Genomic DNA, 27,008 nt, shown 5'->3' with positions numbered 1-27,008 from the left:
AATAGCTTTTAATTTATTATGTCAACAGTTATAATTAATGTGTATATTTTCAAACACTTTTCATGTAAATTCTTCTGATTTATAAAAAGTAATAATAGAAACACTAAGTTTGCTAGAAACTGGAAAAAGACTAGACATTTTCCTGATTAAAAAAAGAATGACTCTGGTAAAAAAAGAAACATGAATTTGCCATTACTGACTTTAAATATCAGCCTAAAGGTCTAGATGTGTCTATAATTAGATTTTGTAGTAAGTTCCCTTTCATGAAACCTTTTTTACTTAAAAGGAATTAGGTCAGATTTTTACAAAGGCAGTAAGAGTATCTATGACAGATTTATTCAAATTCCCCATTGTTCCATTAAAATATGCCCTTTTGCCTTCTTACAGCTAGTGCTGAATAACAGAGTGGCTAAGCTTCCTGACTATTATTGGCAATAAGTCATATCTATTGAGATTCAAAATAGAGACAAAATATACTTCATTCATTCATTCATTATTCAGGGCTTATGCTAGGTACTGGTGTGGGAGTTGGGGGTCAGAATTTAAAAGGCAAAAGTGCATGCTCCAAATTTTCAGACTGGTAGGGAGATAAGACATATACTCAAGTAACTATTAAGTGGTATCAGGAAAGAGAAAAAGAATACTATGGTAATTCAGAGAAGGTATGTGAACAAATTTAGTCCTTAACCCAGTGTATTTGTAAGTTAAAAATGCATCTTTGTAGAGCAGAAACTAATAGAACAATATAAAGCAATTATACTCCAATAAAGGTATTACAAAAACGCGCCTTTCAGGAGTTTCTAAGTGACATTAATAAACAGACTTACATTCGAAAACAGTAGAATTTATAAATTCAATGGTTAAGATGTCTACCTCAAACTCAACCTCCCAATTCTAGCCTTGATTTAATTTAGAATTCTGCTTTCCTTTCTGTCCAACATAATTATTTTTAAGGACAGAATGGGAAAACAGTCTTGACTGGGGTCAATTACATCAATTTTCTTTAAAGATTTAAAAAGACGCATAGTTTTCACAATAAATGCTGGAGAGGGTGTGGAGAAAAGGGAACCCTCTTGCACTGTTGGTGGGAATGTAAATTGATACAGCCACTATGGAGAACAGTATGGAGGTTCCTAAAAAACCAAAAATAGAACTACCATACGACCCAGCAATCCCACTACTGGGCATATACCCTGAGAAAACCATAATTCAAAAGGAGTCATGGACCACAACGTTCATTGCAGCTCTATTTACAATAGACAGGACATGGAAGCAACCTAAGTGTTCATCGACAGGTGCATGGATAAAGAAGATGTGGCACATATGTACAATGGAATATTACTCAGCCATAAAAAGAAATGAAATTGAGTTATTTGTAGTGAGGTGGATGGACCTAGATAGAGTCTGTCATACAGAGTGAAGTAAGTCAGAAAGAGAAAAACAAATACCATATGCTAACACATATATATGGAATCTAAAAAAAAAAAAAAAGGTTCTGAAGAACCTAGGGGCAGGACAGGAATAAAGACGCAGATGTAGAGAATGGACTTGAGGACACGGGAAGCGGGAAGGGTAAGCTGGGACGAAGTGAGAGAGTGGCATGGACTTATATATACTACCAAACGTAAAATAGATAGCTAGTGGGAAGCAGCCGCATAGCACAGGTGTATCAGCTCAGTGCTTTGTGACCACCTACAAGGGTGGGAGGGAGACACAAGAGGGAGGAGATATGAGGATATGTGTATATGTATAGCTGATTCACTTTGTTATAAAGCAGAAAGTAACACACCATTGTAAAGCAATTATATTCCAATAAAGATGTTAAAAAATAAAATAAAAAGATGCATAGTTTTCAAATATATATATGTTTTCTGATTATAAAAGTAAAACAAATTCAGTGTTACAAATCCAGACAAAAAAGGAGGTAAGGGGCTTCCCTGGTGGCGCAGTGGTTGAGAGTCCGCCTGCCGATGCAGGGGATGCGGGTTTGTGCCCCGGTCCGGGAAGATCCCACATGCTGTGGAGCAGCTGGGCCCGTGAGCCATGGCCGCTGAGCCTGTGCATCCGGAGCCTGTGCTCCGCAACGGGAGAGGCCGCCAACAGTGAGAGGCCCGCGTACCGCCAAAAAAAAAAAAAAAAGGAGGTAAAAAACTAAATCTCCTCCATCCAGAGATAAAACTGTTAATTTTATCAGGTTAAATAGAAAATACATGAAATTTAATGAACGTATTATCTTATAATGAATATTCTGCACTTAATTCAAGGGAACAAATCTGTTCATCATGTACTCACGACTATATTCTTGTGAAATCTAACATATGCATACATGTCATACAGTATCACAAAAAAAATTTGAGTGTAATGCTATGAACAAACAGAGTTGTAAACTAAAACTGTTCCACTAGAATGTTGTACAGCTGCTAAAGTTGAAACTATACCAGAATAATAAAAAATTCTGGCTCAGGACACTCAACAAAATTGCTCAAAACCCTAATGAAGGAATGTTAGTATATTAAAAGTGCAAAGTATCCAAAGAAAGATTACTCTGGACAACTGGGATTTATAGGCAAAGCAATAAACACTGAAAAGAGGGAATCCCAGCAGGACGGTACAGAGCAGAGGTTTCCAAACCTTCCTTCTCAGCACCCTTTGTATCTCAGTAATTTTTTAGCGGTGCCTCGAGGCCAAAGGAAATAGCTAACAATTCTGTTAATTACATGGTTAGGTCCAAACAATTTAATAAATATATATATGTCCTAGCAATTTAGTGGCCATTAAAAAATACTCATATATTGAAAGAAATAGATTTTTACTTCATTCGTAAACAACCACAATTACTTACTAATGGGATGTGTACATCTGACAGGCACTACACAAATTCTCAAATCTTGTAATCAGAATGGCACTGCCACTCTCATTTCCTGTTCCACACTTATTACTGTGCGGAATGATGTCCCCTCCTTCCCGCAAAAGATATTCATGTGTGAATTCCTGGAAACTGTGAATATGTTTCCATACACGGCAAAAAGGATTAAGGCTGCAGATGGAATTAAGGTTGCTAATCAGCTGATTTTAAGATTGGGAGACTATCCTGGATTACCTGGGAAGACCCCACGTAATCACAAGGATCCTTAAAAGTAGAAGAAGGAGGCAGAATATGAAGTTCAGAGGAAGATGTTACCTTGGAAGGAAGGAACAATGCAATATGAGATGCAATATGAGAAGGACTTGACCTGCTGTTGCCAGCTTTACAGATGGATGAAGGGAGCCACGAGCCACGGAACGTGGACAGCCTCTAGAAGTTAGAGAAGGCAAGGAAACAAATTCTTCCCTAGTGTCTGCCCACATTTTGATTTTAGCCTCGGGAGACTCGAGTTGGACTTCTAACTTACAGAAATATACGATAATAAATTGGTGGTTTTTTAAGCCACTATGTTTGTGGTAGCTTATTAACAGCAGCCATAGAAAGACTAATATAGACCCCCAAATGATACTAATAACAATTAAAAACAACTGCAGCTATAAATGTTTCAGGTCAATTAGATGAGCTAATAATAAGTAAACTGCCTATATTATACTCCTTGGCTAGCCTCACCAAGAAAAAAAGAGAGCAGACTCAAATAAATAAAATGAGAAATGAAAGAGATGATACAACTGATACCACAGAAACACAAAGGACAAGAGACTACTATGATATAATTATATGCCAACAAAATAGACAACCTAGAAGAAATGTATAAATTTCTAGAAATATACAACCTACAAAGCCTGAATTGCAATGAAATAGAAAACTTGTACAGATCAGTTACTAGGAGGAGATTGGATCAGTAATCAAAAACCTCTCAACAAAGAAAGGTCCATGACCAAAAGCCTCCACTGGTGAATTCTACCAAACTTTCAGAGGTGAACTAATACCAATCCTTTTCAAACTCTTCCAGAAAACAGAAGAGGGGGAAACTTCCAAATACATTTTACAAGGCCAGCATTATCCTGATACCAAAACCAGATAAGGATGCCACAAAAAAAGAAAATTACAGGCCAATATCCCTGATGAATACAGATGCAAAAATCCTTAACAAAATAGCAAACCAAATTCAACAATACATTAAAAGGATCATATACCACGATCAAGTGAGATTTATTCCAGGGACTCAAGGCTGGTTCAACATCTGCAAATCAGTCAATGTGATACACCACATTAACAAAATGAAGGAATAAAAATCATGTGATCATCCCAATAGACAGAAAAAAAGCATTTGACAAAATTCAACACCCATTTATGATAAAAATGCTCAACACAGCAGGTAAAAAGGGAATGTATCTCAACGTAATAAAGGCCATACATGACAAGATCACAGTTAACATTATACTCAATGGTAAAAAGCTGAAAGCTTTTCCTCTAAGATCAGGAACAAGACAAGGATAATCACTCTCCCCACTTTTATTCAACGTGATATTCGGAAGTCCTAGTCACAGCAATTGGGCAAGAAAAAAAAAGGTACCTAAACTGGGAAGAAGCAAAACTGACACTATGCAGATGACATATTATATACAGAAAATCCTAAAGACTCCATCAAAAACTGTTGGGGGCTTCCCTGGTGGAGCGGTGGTTGAGAATCTGCCTGCTAATGCAGGGGACACAGGTTCGAGCCCTGGTCTGGGAGGATCCCACATGCCGCGGAGCAACTAGGCCCGTGAGCCACAACTACTGAGCCTGCGCGTCTGGAGCCTGTGCTCCGCAATAAGAGAGGCCGCGATAGTCAGAGGCCCGCGCACTGCAATGAAGAGTGGCCTCCGCTTGCCACAACTAGAGAAAGCCCTCGCACAGAAACGAAGACCCAACACAGCAAAAATAAATAAATTAATTAATAAAACAAAGGACTAGTCTTTAAAAAAAAAAGTTTAAAGGCCATTTGTTATCCTTTAAAAAGAAAAACTTGGAACTAATAAATTCAGTAAAATTGTAGGCTACAAAATCAACAGAAAAAGCTTGCATTTCTCTACACTAGTAATGAACTATCTGAAAGAGAAATGAAGAAAAAATCCCATTTACAATTATATCAAAATAATAAAATACCTAGGAATAAAATTAACCAAGGAGGTGAAAGATCTGTATATTGAAAACTTAAAGACATTAATTAAAGAAACTGAAGAAGACAAAAATAAATGGAAAGATATTCTGTGCTCATAGATTGGAAGAATTACTATTGTTAAAATGTCCATACTACCCAAAGCAATCCCTATCAAAATTCCAATGGCATTTTTCACAGAAATAGAACAAACAATCCCCAAATTTGTGTGGAACCACAAAAGACCCTGGATAGCTAAAGCAACCTTGAGAAAGAAGAACAAAGCTGGAGGCATCACATGCCCTGATTTCAAACAATATTACAAAGCTATAGTAATTAATATAGTATAGTATTGGCATAAAAACTGAGACATAGATCAATGGAACAGAACAGAGAGCCCAGAAATAAACCTACACACTTATGGTCAATTAATTTACAACAAAAAAGCCAGGACTATGCAATGGGGAAAGGACAGACTCTTCAATAAATGATATTAGGAAAACTGGACAACCACATGCAAAAGAATGAACTTGGACCACTATCTTACACCATATGCAAAAATTAACACAAAATTGATCAGAGACTTGAATGTAAGACCTGAAACCATAAAACTCCTAGAATAAAATATAGGCAGTAAGTTCCTTGACATAGGTCTTGGCAATAATTTTTTGAATCTGACACCAAAAGCGAAAGAACAAAAGTGAAAATGAACAACTGGGACTACATCAAACTAAAGAGCTTCTGCACAGCAAAGGAAACCATCAACAAATGAAAACGCAACCTACTGAATGGGAGAAAATTGCAAACCATATATCTGATAAGGGGTTAATATCCAAAATATACAAAGAACTCATACAATTCAGTACCAAAAAGCAAACAATGCAATTAAAAAATGGGCAGAAGATCTGAATACTCATTTTTCCAAAGAAGACATACAGATGGCCAACAGACACATAAAAGAAGTTCAATATCATTAATCATCAGGGAAACACAAATCAAAATCACAACGAGATATTACCTCACACCTGTCAGAATGGCTATTATCAATAAGACAAGAAATAACAAGTGTTGGCATGGATGTGGAGAAAAGGGAACCCCTCCTACACTGTTGGTGGGAATGTAAATTGATACAGCCACTATGGAAAACAGTACGAAGGTTCCTCAAAAGACTAAAAATAGAGCTACCATATGATCCAGCAATTCCATTTCTTATCTGAAGGAATTGAAATCACTATCTCAAAAAGATATCTACACACCCCCCTTGTTCACTGCAGCATTATTTACAATAGCAAAGATATGGAAACAACCTAAGTGTCCATCAATGGATGAATGGATAAAGAAATTGTGGAATATATATGCAATAGAATATTACTCAGCCATAAAGAATGAAATCTTGCTATTTGTGACATGTTTAGATCTTGAGGATATTATGCTAAGTGAAGTAAGTCAGACAGAGAAAGACAAATATTGTATGATCTCTCTTATATATGGAATCAAAAACAAACAAACAAAAAAACCCAACAAACCAAGCTCACAGAAACAGAGAACAGAATGGTGGTTGCAAGAAGTGGGTGGGGCGGTAGGAGAAATGGTGAACTGTTTGGTTTTTGTTTTTAGCTTAAATAAACTGAATAAAATTTTTTTAAAAAGGCTAAATAGAAAATAAACCTATAGGTGCTCATTCAAAGAATTTTACTGGTGTGTACTTGAAACATCATAGCTTTTTGCCTCTGTTCATGTTCATTTTCCTTCCTGTTTAACAATCATGTAATGGCTATAAACCAGATAAAAAATACTTGTATTATGCTCTGATATGATTTTTAAAAGAATATAAGCTTTTCCATGCTATATAAGCTTAGGCTAAAGATTATACATTTCCATATGCAAAATCCAATGGAAATGTTTTTAGTTATTTCTTGAGCTCTTTTTAGATGGGATGATGGTCTGATGGCTAGACAAGGGAGACCTTTTTGTATATTTAACAATTACTTATGGAGAAAGTCCTACTGTCAGTGTGTATATACTTCTATAAACTGAAACTATTTATTCAAAGTTCAAAACAGTCTGTGTTCACCTGTGGTTAAAGGCAGGTGTGTGATGCTGTTCAAACAGGTCAGGGTGAACCACGTGGATGACAGTGTAGCCCCAGAAAACAGGAGGAGAAGAATTAGTTTCAGCATACCCCTGATAAAATCTGCAAACCTGAAAAGAAACAATGTTCTATTAATGCTAGCTGGATTTTTAAAATACCATTTACATCAATGACACGTTTTCATTAAACAATAATTTCCTGAAAAAATTTCAATGCTTTTAAATGCAAGTTTTTTGATTTTTTTAAACCAATACATTTTATGTGTTTGTGTGTGTGTGATAAATGTTGCTTCGTGATAAATGCGCTCTTTTTTCTCTTACAAAACACATAAAATGTGATCTCTGTTCTGGATCTGTAAGTTACAGGATGGATTCTGAGTTTTAAATTGCCACTTTACTTTCTTTATATATTTTTCTATAATTTCCAAACATCCTATAACGAGCACATATTGTCCTAGTTTTAGAAAACAGGCTAACTTGTTGATGTAAACTTGCAAAGATGGCTCTCCCAAAATTCAAACTCGCCTAGAGAACCAATACAAATGGTTACACCAGAGCCTTTGGGGTCCTATACAATCTGGTCTCTGCCTCCACTTTCCCTTTGTCTTATTATTCTCCAGCTGCACAGCCCTGTTTCTGTTTCTCCTACATGCTAAGGTTGTTTCCCACTGCAACGGTAGCTTCTGCACCTGTCCTGGAATGCTGGTACCCCCAGATCCTCATATGACTTACTCCTGCTTATTGTTCAGGTCATTTGGGTCTCAGTTCAGGCAGGCTCTCCATGCTTGTGGAGGAAGCCCTCCCCATCCCAACTCCACACTCTATTTTCTCTATAGCATTTAACTCTATTGGAATTTCTCTTGTTTTTGCATTTATTGTTTGTCTTCCCTATCAGACTATAAGCTTTGTAAGAGCAAAAACCTAGCTCTAGAATAGTGAATTTATTCTACAAAATTTGTGTATAATGTTTCACAGCATTTTAAGTTCTCAAAAATCCTGCTTTGTCTTGAATTAACATGAAACTCCTGGTTGAGATGCTTATCGTTTAGTAATGACCAAAAAGTTTTCCATTTGCCAACTGTTTTTCCTCATCTACTGATGAACCGTTGATTATATAAGCACAATCCTCTTGCTGTGCCTGTACACAGCTTACCCTGTCCTTCAGAATTGTTCCTATTGTAGAAAAACTGATCCCATCCCAAATACAACATATACCATGTTTTCTCTGTTTTTTAAATTGATTTTAATTTCTACTGTAATTATATGACTTGCAATACTATCTTTCATTTTGCACTTATTTAATGTGATGTGGCTAATCATGTTTGTAAAGTGTTATCTAGACTAAAACGACTTCCTATGAGAGCTGATGCCACCTTTTGGTGGGAAAAATGGATGCACCTTTGCCTAGTGACTTTGGTTAGCTCTCTGTTATGAAAGTTCACAAACAGAAAATTCTTATGTACTCTGAAAAAGGTTCCACAGCTTGATGGAAATGCCCCTCAAGAAAATCCAAATGCTTTGTTATAATTCCATGCTCACCACTTTTCTGATTTATATTTTGCTATGCTGCATGAACTTACTTGTCAGATGGGCAGATGGCCAGGTATGAGAGAATAAAACAGTTTTCTGGTACAATCAGAATTGAGTGAAGTTGAACAGTGAGTAAGTTTTCCAGGGCCTGATCACACAAGAATAAACTGACTACTCTGGTCTTCCAATTTTAGATACCTAGTCCTTTCAAATGGGCTTATACCATCAAAGTGTACAGTTAGGACAAAAGTATTACATTTAGTAGTAACCTTTAGTAATATAATCACAAAAAAAACCACCCAAAGCACTCATATCTATAAGGAGATTCTGTTCTAGGGATCCCAAAAAGGCTGTTTTGAATATAATCTAAAAATTGATTTTAGGCTTGGGAGATACCTACAATTGATTTTGGATCCCAGAGTAAGGGCAGTACTTTTTAGAACTGCCATTTCAACAATTTAAAAACAGAAACGTCCTCATTCTAACTTTTCCATATAGTTAAAATTAAGGGTTTGTAGAACAAAATGAAGAGAAAGGAGCATTTGAGATGTCATTTCTGATACATAATGTGTCCCTCTTTGACCTATGTGGTGCTCAGAAAAGGATTTGGTAAATGATGACTTGCTATCATTGGCTTGGAGATTTAATTAGAAAAATTAGATATGGTTCTTATCAAATGTGATAGGTCAATGTATTCTAGTATCAGTGTAGTGATTTCCTACAAATAGCTATGCTCCTATTCTTTAGCTTTTCGATTTTATCCTCATATTTTTCTAACTTATAAAAACCTCAGATAAAGTGATTTAGAAATTACAGTGACAATTTACTCTTTCATTAGCCCAGAAACACTAGGCAAACTGTAAGGTTTAGATATAATATTATCCTGTGTCAACTGTGTTTAAATATTTAGATAGCAAGGTGCTTCACATATCTTATTTGATCTCCCCAAACATGTAATTAGATTCTCCCAATTCCTGCTAAAGTTGACTGTCCAATTTTGTTTTTGATTAAACAGGGTAAAATGATTTGGAAAGTGAAAGAATATTATCTCACTGGAAACACCAAGAGTAGTTTTATAGGCAGTTACCTACATGAGTGACATTTTCATTCTTTTCTTTTTTCAGAATAAATGAGGCTTTTTCCTTCTTCTGTCTCATTCTAAAAATGTGTTGTCATAATGGTTAAGATCAGAGAGAGTTTGATGAAACTCTAAGTCTTTATGGACATTTTTCGTCAAAATGTGGTAACTATAGAGTCATACCTGCCAAAAGTGACCAGAAATAAATATCTGCTAATCAGGATACTGACTTTTCATGGAAAGTTCTAGAGATGCTCTTATGAATGATTCCTTTCAATTCTCTTCTAATCTCAAAAACTATCAATTTGCCTTTATTATTGTATACTCTTCCCCATTTGTAGATGTTGCTTTCTAATAATATGGAGAAAGTCAGCTTAATTATACTGGAAATACATCTCTAGTCTCCAAAAACATTTTAGGATGGACTACTCCTGTGAAGGTTTCTTGTAGCAGCAAATTCTATCTACTGCATGTGAATTTTCTTACAGCCTGAACAAGTGCCCTTATCTGACTTTTGCCTGTTTTACTTTTCCTTCAATTTTAATGTTTATCTAGGGGAGTGGAGTCTCCCTTTGGGCTTTTTTTGGTTCTGCCCACTAACATGTTTAACGTAAAATATTCTCACCTTGCCATAGCTATTCCAACAACACAGCCTCCAACTATGGACCAAAATCCAATCCAGCCAGCATCTACCTGTTAAGAAAGTGGAAGACATATTTAATACAAGATTATCATATTGAAGTTTAGAAGGCATGGAAAACAATCCTCTATAATCAGTATGTTAATAGCTAAATGGCAGCAAATCTAGGAAACACTATTTAAGAAAATGAATCAGATGAAAGGATTCATGTGTGACTAATTAATACAAACTTACCTAAATAAATACATCATTGATTAACTTTTTATTGGAATATTTAAATCAACAAAATACTCAGTGTCACAAACAGATATTTTTCAAATGTGTTCTACATGCCAGGCATTGTACCAGGAACTCTTAAGAAAACAGGCAAAGGAGAAAAGATGGTCACTGACCTAAAAAGCTTAAATACAGCCAAGATACAGGAAACTACTAGGCAATAATTAAGTGCTAAAATGTCTGGCACAAGTAAAAATGTATTAAGAGAAACACAGAGGAGTATGGGAAAGAGAGGGTTGGGGGGCGGGGAGAGAGAGAATATGGGTGCAGCACCTGGTGAAACTAGACAGAGAAAGAATTTGAGCTGGATTTCAAATGGATAGCTCGCTCCACTCTTGAAGAAAACATTTCCAGCCCTGCCATTTACTAGCTTTGTGACTTTGGGCAAATTATGTCGTCTTACCTATAAAATGGACTAAATGAGAGAATCTGCATATAGAACTTCGATCATCAGTCGACATACAGGAAGTGCTCAATAAAGGTTAGAGCTGTTATGCTTACTTGATGATGTTTCTCTATCATCTAATGTCTTGTCTCTTTCCTACCTTCATGGACAAACTTATTCAGAGCAATCTACAAATGCTGCCCATATTTCCTAATCACTCATGTATCTCTCTTTTTTTTATTATTCAAACAGAAAGTCACAAAAATTATAATCATCCTCATCAGTTCACTCAGTCCCATGTAATTAATTTTTTTTTCATCTTGATCTTTTGTTAGCACTTTTATGAATTCATCAGTTTTCCATTAGAGTTCTGAAAATGCTTATCCATTCAGTTCAGCAGTACAGTCAGTTACCAGAAACCTGTACTTGTCAGAGTCTTTTTCTTTAACTCTTACTATGACTTGGCTTCTATCTCAACTACACCCCAAGTCTCAGTTTCCTCATTAGTAGAATGGGGATAGTAAGGATTTTTCTGAGAATTAAATAAGTTAATAAATGCAAAGTGCTGAAGACCTGTTAGCTGTCACTGACATTCCGTGTGTCCCTAACAATATCGGTGCATTTTGTCTCCTCTTTCCCCTTCCCCCAGCCATCACACTTGCTTACTATCTTATTTCTTACTTCTGGACTCCTGTAATAGCAATATTTTTGCCCACTATTGCCAGAATAATTATCCCAATCATTCCACTCCCCTGGTCAGAAACAGTTACTGGCTTTCCTTGCAGTTATAGGGCAAAGTCCTAACTTGACCTGGCACTTGAGAGCTGCCCAAACTAAATTCTACCTTTTATTATTTTTCTACTCATATTTTTCATTACAGCTGTGATAGAGCTTGTCAGCTGTCCACCAAGATATGTTATATCTTATTCTACCAGGGTACTTAGTTAGATTACATGTCCTAGCCCCTACTCAGCTACATGTGACCACATGACTAAGTTCTCATTAATGGAAGGGGAAAAAGTGAGGTGTGCCACCTCTAGGCTAGAACCTGGAAGACAGCTATATACCCCCTCCATGCTTTCTTTCCCTTTCTGCCAGCTGGAATCTGGATGGTAATCCCACTGCACCCATGCATATAATGACAAGGTCCTAGGAGACAGAAGACCTGCAAAGTGGAAGCAACCTAGGTCTTAAATCAGTGTGAGGAAAAGAGTAGTCCCAACTGTGAACAACTGTCCTAAATTATTATGCAAACTGTCCTAGATTGCTATATGAATGAGAAACGAATTTCTTCTTAAGTCTCAGAATTTGGGGATTCTTAGTCTACTCTAAGTAATACAATAACTTTATACAAATCTTCTTGCTCTACCAGTGTCTGGTTGCAGAAGCAAAGATAAATGCTCTCTGGAGAAAGATAACACCAGAAACTTAAATTATCTCTACATTTTTTTCATACTACTGGCATGAAGGGCAAGAGAATTCTCTGTTCTTCAGAATGCCCCTCTCCTTGCATTTAGCATCCATTAATACTATGGATTAAGGTCCATTAATACTATGAGACCCCCACAAACATTCTCATCTAACCCCTAGGTCAGTGGGGTCCTGCATTAGGTGAAAAACCACTGTGTATCTGACTGTACTAGCCCTGGTCCTTTCAGGCCATTTTGTGCTTTTCTCCTTCCCCTGTTCATGACATTTGCTTTAGTTAATAACATTCTACCCAACAATTAATTAAATTTTTTCTTTGCTTGAATTTAATTAATTAATTGGGGGGAGCAGCACCTTCATTTGTCCACCAACACAGAAGCTCTGCTTTTAATTTTTAATTCCATTTTATTTAATACCTGGTATGATTCACGGTCTCTGTATCTCTCAGAGTTTGTACAAAGAGACATACTTGGAAGGGCTTCTCAGGGTTTATAACATGAATCATAAGATGTGTAAAATCAGCATCATCTAAATGGGTGCTACACTTTCCTTCTTGAAACTAAGCATGCTTGGAATACCTGCCATCCAGAAAAATAGGTTAGGAAACTAAAAGAAGGCTTTCTTCTTATAGTAAAGGCACACTAGGTAATTTGGATTAATATTCTGGTTGAAAAAGCAGAAAATCTGGGGTGGAAAATCTATCTGAAGGCGGCAGAGAACCAAGAAGGTAATCCAGAATTCTGGAACCATGATATAGGATGAGAAGGAAGCCCAGAGGAGCAAGCCTGATATGGGGGGACACTTTTCCTCAGGGGTATGTCTGCTGATTTCAGAAAAGGTAGCTAAGGGGCTAAAAAGTTACTGACAGCCTCATGGATCTAGGAAGAAAAAAATACGAGTTCGAGGCCTGCTCTAAGGTGGTTGGCCTTGTAGAAAACCCCAGACTTCAGCTGGGAACTCTGAGAGTTATACCTAAGAGCAGCGTAAATTAGAAATGGAACTGTGGAAGGAAGGGAGGGAGGGAGGGAGGAAGGAAGGAAGGAAGGGAGGGAGGGAGGAAGGGAGGGAGGAAGGAAGGAAGAAATGGAACTGTATTCTGAGGGACTAAAACCCAGCTTTAAATGATCTCAATTCTTGAAACTAGATTAAGTATCCCTAGACTCCTAAGAAAAAACATAAGTTCTTTCTGGAGGAAAAGAACATCATTTGAAGCTTAAATTATCTCTACAACTTTTAATATACTATGTTGAGCACTCAGTCAAAAATAACTGAACACATAAGGAAATAAGAAAACATGAATGAATATCACAAATATAAAGAGACACACAGGGATCCAGATAAAGGGGTTAGGAGATACAGACTTTAAATAACTATTTTTAATAGTTCAAAAAAATAAAATACAAGATCAAGCATTTCCACAGAAATTTGGAAGCTATGAAAAAGCATCAAATAAAAATTTTATAACTTAAGAATATAATAATTGAAATTAATAACTCACAGATGAGTTTAACAGCATATTAGATAGAGCTGAAAACTGAAATAGTGAGTTGGAAGAGAGGCTAGGTAAAATATCCAGTTTGAAGCAGAGAAAGGCAGAAGGATAGAAAATTCAGAACAGAGAGTAAGAGACATAGGACAGACAGTGTGAAAATATAACATATACGGTTAGAGTTACTGAAGGAGAGAGAAATAGAGAAAACGGAGCATGAGCTTCAAAGGGATATTGGCTAAGAATTTTCTGAAACTGGTGAGAGACATCAAGCCACAGATTCAAGAAGTCCTACAAACCTCAAGCAGAATAAATGTATTTTTTTTCCATTTTGAATTACTTTTTATTTATTTTTATTTTTCAAACTGAAGTATAGCTGATTTACAGTATTATATGAGTTTCAGGTATACAGCATAGTGATTCAGTATTTTTACAGATTATATTCCACTAAAAGTTATTGCAAAATAATGGCTCTAATTCCCTGTGCTATAAAATATATCCTTGTTGCTTATCTATTTTATACATAGTAGTTTGCATTTCTTAGTCCCATACCCCTAATTTGGCCTCTCTCCACTTCCCTCTTCCTTTTGGTAACCACTAGTTTGTTTTCTATATCTGTGAGTCTGTTTCTGTTTTGTATATACATTCATTTGTATTATTTTTTAGATTCCACATATAAGTGGTATCATACAGTATTTGTCTTTGTCTGACTTATTTCACTAAGCATAATATTCTCTAGGTCTATCCATGTTGCTGCAAATGGCAGAATTTCATTTTCTTTTATGGCTGAGTAATATCCCATTGTGTGTGTATATATATATATATCACATCTTCTTTATCCATTCAGCATAAAATTTTAAAAACTTGCCACCTAGTTAAGCTGCTGAAACCAAAGACAAAGAGACAAAGAGAAAATCTTAAATGCAGCAAGCTTTTAAATTTGAGAGCTGACTTCTTGGTTGAAACAATGGAGGCCAGAAGAAGATGGTATTTTCAAATAAACAAAAGAAAATAAATGCTAACCAAGAATTCTATATGCAATACAAAATAATCTTTAAAAACAAAGGTCAAATGAAGACATTTTCAGACCAAAGTAAAAAAACAAACCCCAAACAAGAGAATTTGTTGTAAGCTGACCTACACAAAATACACATACACACACGCACATGCACACACACACAGACACCACACACACACTGACTCTCTCTCTCTCTCTCTCTCTCTCAAGGATGCTCTTTAGACAGAAGAAAAATGATCACAGATGGAAGACTGAAGATTAAGGAAAGAATGAAGAGCAACAAAATGGAAATATGAGAGTGAATCTAAATGAATATTGACTATAAAATAACAATAAAAATGTGTCTTGGGCAGTTTAAAATATATGACAATAATGGCACAAAGTATGGTAGAGGCTTAAATGGAGTGAAAGGGTTCTAAGGACCTTGGACAGTCCTGGAAGAGGTAAAAGTTCTAATTTATAATAGATGTTAATAAGTGAAGTGTACATTCTGTACTTTCTAGGGTAACCACCAAATAGTAAAAGAGACTATAACTACCAAGCTAATAAAGGGGGAAAAAAGAGTAGTAAAAAATCCTTAATCCAGAAGAAGGTAAGAAGGAAGAGAAAAAGGATAGACTGGACTGGAAAAAAATAAAAACCAATAGTAAGGTGGTAGATCTAGACTCAAATTTATCAATAATTACATTAACTGCAAATGGACTAAATATTCCAATTAAAACACAAAGATTATCAGACTGAATTCAAGAAAAAATGATATCCTACTTATAAGAGGTGTACCTAAAGAAAGTTTGAAAGTAAAAAAAGGCAAAAAGATATACCATGCCAACACAAATGAAGAGAAAGCTGGTGCAACTAATAGGCTTTAAGGCAAAAAAGCATTACCAGAAAAAAAAGAAAAACTTCCTACGGATGAAAGGTTCAATTCATTAGTCGATACTACAATTCTAGATTTATGCGCACCTAATTACACAGTCTTAAAATATATAAAGAAAATATTGACAGAAATAAAAGGGAGAAATAGACAAATTTAAAATAATTGTGTAGGATCTTAACACACCTCTCTCAGTAACTGATAGAACAAGCTGACAAAAATGAGTAAGGGATAGAAGATACGAAACACACAATTAACAGAATTGATCTAGTTGACATATATAAAACACTACACTCAAGAATTATAGAAAATAGTTCACCAAAAATTGGGTCAACAAATTTGAAAATACTGAAATCATAGTACATCCTTATGACCACATTTATGCAATTTAGCTAGGACTTAAGAAAAAAAGAACTAGAGGATCTTCCACAGTTTGTAGATTAAGAAATGTCCTTCTAAATAACTCTGGAAACTAGAAAATATCTTAAATTCAATAATAATGAAAATCCAGAATGTATGGAATGCAGCTAAATCTGTGTTTAAAAGGACATAAATAGCCTTAAAGTGCATGTATTAGGGAAGAAAAGCTAAAAATCAAGGATGTAAGCATTCATATTAAAAAGTTAGAAAAATGAAAGCAAAGTGACATCACTCAAGAAAACAGACTAGAAAAAAAGTAAGATAAAATCAAAAACTGATGAAATAAAAAATAAACTTTCATTAAAGAGCTACTGTTGAAATTATTCAAGGGAAAATATGAGAAAGAAGATACAGAAAATCAATATCTGGAATGATACAATGACTTACCTTGGAGACCTAATAATATCATACAATGAAGAACTTAATACCATAAATTTGAAAACTGAGATGGAGTGGACAAATTCTAGAAAGGTATAATTTCTTAAACTGACACAATAATAAGTAGAAAATCTGAATAATTTTATAACTATTAAAGAAACTGAATTCATATCACAAAGAAAACTAGATGGCTTCATCAGCGAATTCGACCAAATATTTAGGGAAAAACAAAAGCCCCAAACCACTAAACTTACACAAACTCTTCCAATAATAGAAAAAGAGGAAACACTTCAGAAGTTGCTTTATGAGACTAGCAAAACCTTGACACTAAAATTGAAATGGCAGTAAAGATGCTCAACATCACTAATTATTAGAGAAATGCAAATCAAAACTACAATGAGGTATCACCTCACACCGGTCAGAATGGCCATTATCAAAAAATCTAGAAACAATAAATGCTGGAGAGGGTGTGGAGAAAAGGGAACACTCCTGCACTGTTTGCGGGAACGTAAACTGATACAGCCACTATGGAGAACAGTATGGAGGTTCCTTAAAAAACTAAAAGTAGAACTACCATATGACCCAGCAATCCCACTACTGAGCATATATCCAGAGAAAACCATAATTCAAAAAGAGTCATGTACCACAATGTTCATTGCAGCACTATTGACAACAGCCAGGACATGGAAGCAACCTAAATGTCCACTGACAGATGAATGAATAAAGAAGATGTGGCACATATATACAATGGAAAATTACTCAGCCATAAAAAGACACAAAATTGAGTTATTTGTAGTGAGATGGATGGACCTATAGTCTGTCATACAGAGTGAATTAAGTCTGAAAGAGAAAAACAAATACTGTATGCTAACACATATATATGGAAATCTAAAAAAAAGAAAAGGTACTGATGAACCTAGTGGCAGGGCAGGAATAAAGATGCAGACATACAGAATGGACTTGAGGACACGGGGAGGGGGAGGCAGAGGGGGAGAGGGAAGCTGGGGCGAAGTGAGAGTAGCATCGACATATATACGCTACCGGATGTAAAACAGATAGCTAGTGGGAAGCAGCAGCATAGCACAGGGAGATCAGCCCAGTGCTTTGCAATGACTTAGAGAGGTGGGATAGGGAGGGTGGGAGGGAGGCTCAAGAGGGAGGGGATATGGGGATATATGTATGTAATGGGGATATATGTATGTATATGGCTGATTCACTTTGTTGTACAACAGAAACTAACGACAGTATTGTGAAGCAATTATACTTCAATAAAGATTTTAAAAAATTGAAATGGCAGGACAAGATAAAAAAAATGATAGACTAATCTCATTCATGAACCTAACTGCAAAAAATCCTAAACAAAATGTAAGCAAACTGAATTCAGTGATATATAAAAAGTATAATAAATCACTGACAAAATGCATTTAGTACAGGAATGCAAGGTAGTTTAACATTTTATAATCAACAAATGTAATTCACCAAATTAGCAGTTTAAAAGAGAAAAAAATATGATCATCTCAATGTTGAATTTTATTAAATGTATTTTTCTCCATCTATTTGTCATTAGTAACAACCGATATGAGATGTATGCAGAGAGGCCAAAGTATCTATGGATAAATAAGTGAGTTTAATAAGGTTGCTGGATATAAGACAAGCTGTAGTTCAATCACTTTCAAAAACCAAGTATACTTCCTACATGCCAACCAACAGAAAATAGGATTTTTAAAGTTACCAATTACAATAGCTTCAGAAAGCATCAAATACCTGGGAATAAATCTAACAAATAAATAGACAGTGTTTTTGCAGAAAAGAGATTTAGAGAGACGTTAGGACCTAAGTAAATGAAGAGAGATACAATAGTAATGATTTGGAAGACGAACTATTACAAAAAAAGTTAATTCTTGAACTGATCTATAGGTTCATAAAATTCTAATCTAAATCCCAATAAGGGGAGTATTTATTCTGCTAAACACCAAAACTTATTCTAACACTAGAATACTTAAGACAATTTGGTGCTGGCACAGAGATAGACAAATAAACTAGATGAGAAAAAGAATTTAGAAACATCCATGCACATAAGGGCACTTCATTATGACAAAGATGACACTAGAGAGCAATGGGGAAAGAACAATCTTTTCAAAAATTGATATGAGGTTAATGGAGAACTATGTGGGAAAAAAGAAACTTAACCCTTACAACAAGCACAAAATTCAATTCTAGGTTTAAATGTGACAGGAATAACAATAAAGTTTCTAGAACAGCACCGTTCAATAGAACTTCCTGTGATGATGGAAATGTTCTATGTCAACACTGTCCGATATGGTACCCATAAGTGGCAAGTGGCTACTGAGCACCTGAAAAGTGGCCAATGCCAATGAGGAAGTGACTTTTTAATTTTAATTTCCTTTCAACTAATTTAAACTTCAAATTAAATAGCCATATGTGACTAGTGGCTACTGTACTGGATAACAGAGTTCTGCAAGATAACAGAGGGGAATATATTTATGAACTTGGAGCAAGAAAAGATTTCTCTCACTCTCTCTTTTGCATTATAGGCTCTGACTGCTAAATCCAATATCTAGACTATCTCTAAATTGGTTTCTATTGACTACTTTTTTCTTTTAAAAATATGAACCATATTTTCCTGTTTCTTTGTATGTCTAATTTTTAAAAAACTGTATACTATATGCTGTGGGTGATACAATATCGAGATTCTGGATAATTTTATCTTTCTATAAAATAGTTCATTTTTGTGTAGTAGGCCATTCAATTACCTTGAACTTGTGTAAGCTTGATTTTGTGCTTTACTAGGGAGGAATATTAGAAACCAAGTTGTTTCCCAAGCTCCTTTCACCTGGCAGGACTCAATCTCCAAATTATCCCCTCTGCAAATTTTTGTCAGGGCTTGGTTTTAGGCTTTGTTCATGGTGGGTCTAAGTAGAATAGGCCTTACTCTACCTAGGGTATGGTCCTTGATTCTAAAGTTTGTCCTTTCTGGTGTCTCAGCAGAAGCCTAAGATATTAACAAGGTGTTAATGAGGTCATACCACTCTGGCTGGGCCAGAACTTCAAGGGTCCTGCACTGCCTGCCCTCTACTATATTTGTTCTGCTTTCCACCCCACAACAGTCTCTCTAATAAGTCTCTGGTAGCTTTGCCCTTTACATGTGCAGTCCATTCTGCAGCCAGGACTTGCTGGGGAGCACCCTTTCACACAGCTCTCTTCTTTATAAATCAGTAAGAAAAAGGTAACCCAGTAGTGGGCAAGAAACTTGAACAGGTATGTCACAAAAAAGGATGTCACTTAAAAAGATGTCATGGAAGTCACCACAATGGCACACAACTGCACAGTCATCAGCACGTCTAAATTTAAAAAGATTAACACTGCCAAGTGCTGGTAACGATGTGCAACAAGGAGAAATTTCATGTACTGCTGGTCGGACTATAAACTAACACAACTACTTTAGGGAAATTTGGCATCATCTATCAAAGCAGGCATACCCTATAACTAGCGATTCCATTCCTAGATAAATATTCAACAGAAATGTATAGAGAGGTGCATCAAGAAACATATATGAGAATATCCATACAGCACTGTTTATGACAGCCCAAATGCAGACATTCCAAATGTTCATCAAAAGCAGATTGGACAAATTGTTGTTTATTCATACAATGGAATATCACATCAGTGTGCTGGATTTCTTCCATTTGACCTTCCAAATCTTTCTACCCCTTTCTACCATGCTATTTGGAAGCAAGAAGAGGGAATGGATGTCATAAGCGTATAGATAAAATGGGTTTTTTTGGTTTTGTTTTGTTTTGTTTTGCAGTACGCGGGCCTCTCACTGCTGTGGCCTCTCCCGTTGCGGAGCACAGACTCCGGACGCGCAGGCTCAGCGGCCATGGCTCACGGGCCCAGCCGCTCCGCGGCATGTGGGATCTTCCCGGACCGGGGCACGAACCCGCGTCCCCTGCATCGGCTGGCAGACTCTCAAGCACTGAGCCACCAGGGAAGCCCTAAAACGGTTATTTTTAAGGAAATGAGATACTGAGGCTAAAGAGAAAGTGAGGGATTAGATGTAGGCATAGCCATATATTTAATGACGAGATCTTCATCTTTATAAACCAAGAATCAAGGATTCTAAGATTTTCCTTCTTTATTTTTCTGTTTATTAGCATAAGTAATCATACCCAAATAAATGTGAAATTCATGGTGGTTAACAAAATCCAGGAAGAAAATCAATATTATTTATAACTATTTCGTAAGGATCTTCCTTTTGCAGCAGTGACACAGGATAACGTTTTACCTAGGCCTTGAAGCTAAAAGAAAGAACAAGTAGACAGTATTTATAATTTTAGTGAACTAAAAATACCTACAAGATATAAAGAAATAAAATGCTTACTTGGCTGACATGCACTGGTGTTAAAATTAAGTCCAGAACTCCAGACCAGCCAGCAAATACACCAAGTGGTATGGCATATGCTAAAGCAATCATCAAAAATCTCAAATTGCTGTAAAAGAGGAGTAAAAGAAAACATTATTACAAATTCAAAATCTGGAGTTTAAACTCTTACTCATAGAAAAAAGTAAGTCATTTTGAAATTAGAACACCAGAATCAGAAATAGAAAATATTTGTCAGTTTGTTAATAAATTCCTTAAATTTTTTATATTTATAAGAATAATCTTTTTGTTCATATAGTTTAAAAATTTCAATGTTTATTATACAGATGAATTACTAACATTATTTCCTAGAATGAGTAGGCAGATTCACTTTTTTTTTTAAAAAGCTCCTATTTGAAAGGATAAATTACTGTTTCTTCTGATGAACAAGGTGGAGGGAAAAAAAGATTAAAGGTGAATGGTTAAACAAACTGTGTACATCCATACCATGGAATACTACTGAGCAGTAAAAAGGAATAACTACCAGTACACAAAACAACCTGGATGACTCTCCGGAGAATTACTGTGGGTGAAAAAAGCTAACTCCAAAATTTTCTTTACTGTATGACTCAATTTATATAACGTTCTTGAAGTGACATTATAGTAACGGGAAAGAGATTAGTGGTTGCCAGGGGTTAAAGGAGTAGAGTGGGAGGGAAGTAGGTGTGGCTATAAAAGGGCAACAGGAGGGAGCCGTGTGACGGAAATGTTCCATATCTTTACTATATCAATGTCAATTTTCTGGTTGTGATATTGCACTGTAGTTTTCTAAGATGGTATCATTAGAGGAAACTGGGTAAAGGGTCCATGTTATTTCTTCGTATTATTCTTTACAACTGCATGTGAATCTATAATTATCTCAAAATGAAGTTTAATTTAAAAATGTAATAAAAATTAGATACCGTTAACAATTTTTTAAAAAATGTGAACTATAAAGGATCTAGGCATAAACGAGGAAGACCCAAGACCTCTATGGGTGGGAGAGGGTGAAGCACATAAGGGCACAGAAGATGATTTAAATAAATGGAGACAGAGTCTATGCTGTCAATTCACCCCAAACGAATTCATGATTCAACTCAATCACAATTAAAATTCCAGTTGAATTGTTTTTAGAAACTTATCAAATTTGCTCCAAAGTTCATATGGGAAAATAAAAGTCCTCAGAACACTAACTCATCCTTTAAAAATACGAAAAAGGAAGCCCTTGTCCTGACAGATATTAAGACAAACTGCACATCCAGAGTAATAAAATTAGTATGGTATTGGCTCAAGAACAAAGAGAGCAATGAAGGAAAAAAGAGAGCTAAGACACAGAAACTCAATCTACAATAAAGGCGGCACTACAAAAATCAAAGGGCTAAGGATTGTTTAGTGAATGGTACTAGTTCACTTTATGGAGGGAAAAATGAAAACCCTGTATCATTAGTTAACACCATACACTAAGGTGGATTCTAGGTGGGATGAAAACGTAAATGTGAAAGAAAAAACCAGAAAGTTGATAAATAAGGAATTCATTGACAAAATTAGTAGACAGATAGCAAATAGAAATTTGACTTTTAAAAATCAACAGGGAACTTATATCTAGAATATGTAAATCATTAAGAAAAAGAAACTACCACTGAGAAACTGGCAGAAGAGGAATTTACAGTAGATGGAAACCTAAATGGCAAACAACCACATGAGTCTCAAATTTATCAATAACCAGAAAATGCAAATTAAACAAAAGATATATTTCTTTATACCCATTAGACTAGTGAAAATTAGAAAGATGGATAATGCCAAGTTTGGTAAGCATATAGGGAAATGGGCACTGTGGATGGAAGTATAGACAAGTGCAGGCATTTTTTTTAGAGCAATTTGGCAATACTTGGCAAATTAAGCTTAAAGTAGCTTATGACCCAGCAATCTTGTGGGGTCTGTTTTCCAAAGAATTCTTAGGTCTATGGTGATGTGCAGGATGTCACTGCAGTGTTATCTGTGGTGACAATGAGTTGGAGGCAATCTGAGTACACAATGGAAGTGGGTATACAAAACGCAATGGTTTCATACCATGGAGTACAAAGAACTAGGTGTACACATAGCACAGGGACACATCTTGAAAACAGAGCACTAATGTCACAAAATGAAAGCTATCCAGGTATCATGTGCCTCCTGATGGAAGAAAGTAGCATCACCCATGAAGTGGTCTTGTAAAATCAAAACCAAAACCAAAACCTGAATCAGAACATAGCTCTAGCTAACAATTTATAGGAAATACAAAGGGCAGAGGAACTTGGCAAAGTACTACAAAGAGGCAATCGACAAAATCCAGATCTTGGAGACAAGAGAGCTGGTTCCTCAACAAATAAATTACAAGGGAAAGAGAGAGATGGAAAGGAAACCTACAAATTATAAGGCATTTGAGCCAACTGCAATGCGTGGACCTAATCTAGATCCTGATTCAAACAAATTGTTAAAAAAAACCCCAAAACTTATGACATTTATGAGACAGTTGGAAATTGAAACACTGATTTGACAGTAGCAAACTACTGCTAAGACGTTTTTAGTGTGACAGTGGTACCATATTTATGTTAAAAAGAGTCCCTATCTTTTTAACATATACAAATTGAAATGTTTATGGGTGAAATGATTTGTCATTTGGGATTTGCTTCATAATACAGGAAGGGGAGAAGTGGGTACAGTACAAATGAAACAATATCGGTCATAAATTGGTAACTGTTGATATTGGGTTATGGGGATATAGATGTTATACTACTCTACCTTTGTACTTCCAAAATGAAAAGTAATTTAAAAAACCACGTAGTGTTTAGTGAAAAAACGTCAAAACCGAATGAGATACATGATGTGCCATCATTTAGATAAATTAAACAGACAGGCACATACAAAACAACACACATGTCGCAGAGCACAAAGAGATACACGTCAAATGCGTTTGAGAGGTATCCTAGGTAGGGAGAAGGGAATGGGAGTGAGAAATATAAATAAAAGAATGAATGAATAAACGTGTTCATGTATCCTGTTCATGTACCCTGAAGTAAGGAACACGTTCAACTCAGCTCTCCACTCTTGAAGTCTAAAAGGCAAAGACAACCACCACCATCATCAAACATTAAACTGATACATAAAGGGAGAAAAATGTTTACATTAGGTTACACAGGTTAAACGCACGTTAAGTGATGGGAATCATATGGACAGTAAATAAATAATTGTGGTGGAACCTTTGGAGCATAACCACTGATTTTTTTTTTCTGCCTAGACAATGGAATTAGCATCTAGAGAAGCAGTTATTCTGATTAATCCAGGAAGTAATGATATCAGGAGTTCTTTGAAGGACCAGGGAAAATTACACAGGTAGGTTAGGGGAATGGAGCGTGGCAGGCCCAAAGAAGTCCCCTGGAAAGCCCAAAGTAGAAGCAGGCAATCCTGCACAGTAAACGAATGAATGTGGGAAGAGACAAAGGAATGTTAGGCATTAGTGTAAAGGGTTTTTAATAGAGAAGAAAGATCTTATACTCTATAGTTTGAACAGAGAATAAAGATCTTGACTCTAGGGTAATTAGAAGCAAACACAGGGTATATTGTGGTCAAAGGGATCATTTTAAGTTGTTTTTTCCTTGTCAGAACAATCTTTTACATAACTCCTTACCTTAAAACCCTACAGTTACTCCTCATTTCCCACAGAATAGTCCAAAATTATTAGTATGGCATAATCTGACCCTAACCTACCTCTCTAGCCTTACCTATTGCTCTCTAACCTCTAGCTCTGCATGGAGAAAAATTTAGTTAAATAGCATCTTAAAAAAAAAAAGTATCATTTTAACTCTCATCTTACAAATATGTTCTACTGATCACAATTCAATAGAACTAATATGATTTTCTTGCCTATTATGTGGAAGGCAATTTACTAGCTGCTACAGAGATGTTGTTTTCAAAAACTTTTTACTGTACTCCAGAATGAGAAATATTCTACCTACCAATATTCAGTACATAAATACTGAAACAAAAGTATCACAAAAATATGTATCATTACTATAGGAGATGCAATAATATTTTCGATTCTTTTTTATTCCATTCTACTTTTTTTAATCAAAAAAAGGTGGTCAACCCTCTAAATTGGTTGGCTATGAATCAAAGTTTGAAAAACAATGTTACATAGCTATGCTGTCTAACATGGTAGCCACTAGTCAAATGTGGCTAGTGAGCACTTGAAATGTGACTAGTGCAAGTAAAGAACTAATTTTTAATTTTACTTCATTTTAATTAATTAAAATCCAATTTAAAAACAGAAACAGTGAAAAGTATTTTTCCATTAAACACAACTTTATTGTTTTGGCAGAAGTACATTTCACTTTAACTGCTGCATTGGGTAAGATATTACTGTAGTGTGCACGTGGTAGCATATGTTGTTTCTAGTATTATAACCCGTCACTGATCTTCTTGGTGTCAATGAACTAACTCAGTTCTAATTATTTTTTACACACTGATATAACATTGTAATTTGCTTATGAATATTTTATGCAGGAAGAAAACTACGAGATGAAGTATGACGCAAATTTCACAATAAATGGTAGATGCAACTTATTGCAGCAGAGTAAAATTGATGTCTGTTATGGAAAAAAATTTTTAGGATAATTAAGTGGATAATATTAAGGGACATGTTCAACAATTACACAATAAATTTTATAAGAAGTTTCTTCTTAAAGTCAAAAAAGAATCAAGAAGATTAGTTGTCTGAAATCTAAATTAAATGTTCAACAAACATTTTTAAACAATTTTTAACAGATCTGAGCTTATACTTTTGGTCAGCTATAAAATGGTTTGGATTCCTGCACAAGAAGAAAAAGATTTTTAGATGGAGAGATGGTAAAATAAATTGTTCTTTTAGCTATGGAAGTTTTGTTTAAAATTATGAAGAGAAAAAAATGTATTCTATGGAAGTGAAAGATCTTCAATTAAGCCCCAAACAATTGCCTGTAGAATATAAGACCTTTCAAATAATATCAAAGATGTATTGATTCAAAATTTGAAAAACTGCAGGTAGTTATTTTTAACTTTAGATAAATAGTGTAATATGGGAGACACTGCTCAATGAAAACTGTTTTAATTGTAAATTTAATGAAATCTAAATGCAGACCATTTAGATTTCTAATGCAAATTTAGCACCTAAATTGAGATGTGCTGTAAGTATAAAATACACACTGGATTTAAAAGATTTTCTATGCATAAAAAAATGTAAAGTATCTCATTAATAATTCTGAATAGTGATTACATGTTGAAATAATACTTGAGATATATTGAGTTAAATAAAATATGCTATTAAAATTAATTTTACCTGTTTCTTTCTACTTTTTTTAAATAAGGCTACTAGAAGATTTAAAATTACACATGTGGCTCCCATTATATTCCTATCAGACATTATTAATATATAGGATACAAAGACAGTTCTTGACCACAAGGAACTTACCATCTGGTGGGAGAAGAAGACTGGAAAAGAAAGAACTAACTAGGGAGAGTTGTTGATGAATCAATAAAAACTCATCACAACTAACTGGAGAAAAAAATCCAAAATGTAAGTTCTAGTGGCCCAATTACAAATCATAATCATTAGAAATGGTCTATATATCCAAAGAATCAAATTCAGTACTGGGCCTTCAAGTATTTGAAGCCTTCAAGTGTAGAATTTAATCGAATTTAAGTTGTACCAATAAAATAAAGTAAAATTAGAAATTAAGTTTCTCAAAATATGATCCCACTGGAGGTTCAAGATGATTTTAGGTGATATGTAAATAAACATTATTTATTTTATTCACTTTGTATTAAATAGCACTTGTTTATTTTAATGTGTATCAAGAAACACATAATGAATAAAAATAATTTGCATATTAGGAAAA

At 35.2% G+C, this 27,008-nt stretch overlaps 1 protein-coding gene across 1 annotated transcript in view; it reads right to left on the bottom strand.

Moving 5' to 3' along the window:
• SLC49A4 (solute carrier family 49 member 4) overlaps nt 1-27,008 on the bottom strand; it is a 92,649-nt gene that overhangs the window by 23,511 nt on the left and 42,130 nt on the right. Inside the window, exons 5-7 of the mRNA XM_030858370.3 lie at nt 21,079-21,187; nt 10,394-10,461; nt 7,144-7,271 (exon numbers count right to left, since the gene is read on the bottom strand). Coding sequence (XP_030714230.1) covers nt 7,144-7,271; nt 10,394-10,461; nt 21,079-21,187 — 305 coding nt within the window. The remainder of the gene's footprint in view (nt 1-7,143; nt 7,272-10,393; nt 10,462-21,078; nt 21,188-27,008) is intronic.

This window comes from Globicephala melas, chromosome 4 (genome assembly GCF_963455315.2).
Source record: "Globicephala melas chromosome 4, mGloMel1.2, whole genome shotgun sequence".
NCBI lineage: Eukaryota > Metazoa > Chordata > Mammalia > Artiodactyla > Delphinidae > Globicephala > Globicephala melas.
Note: the sequence above shows the minus strand (reverse complement) of the source record. Positions and strands in the feature narration are given on the sequence as shown.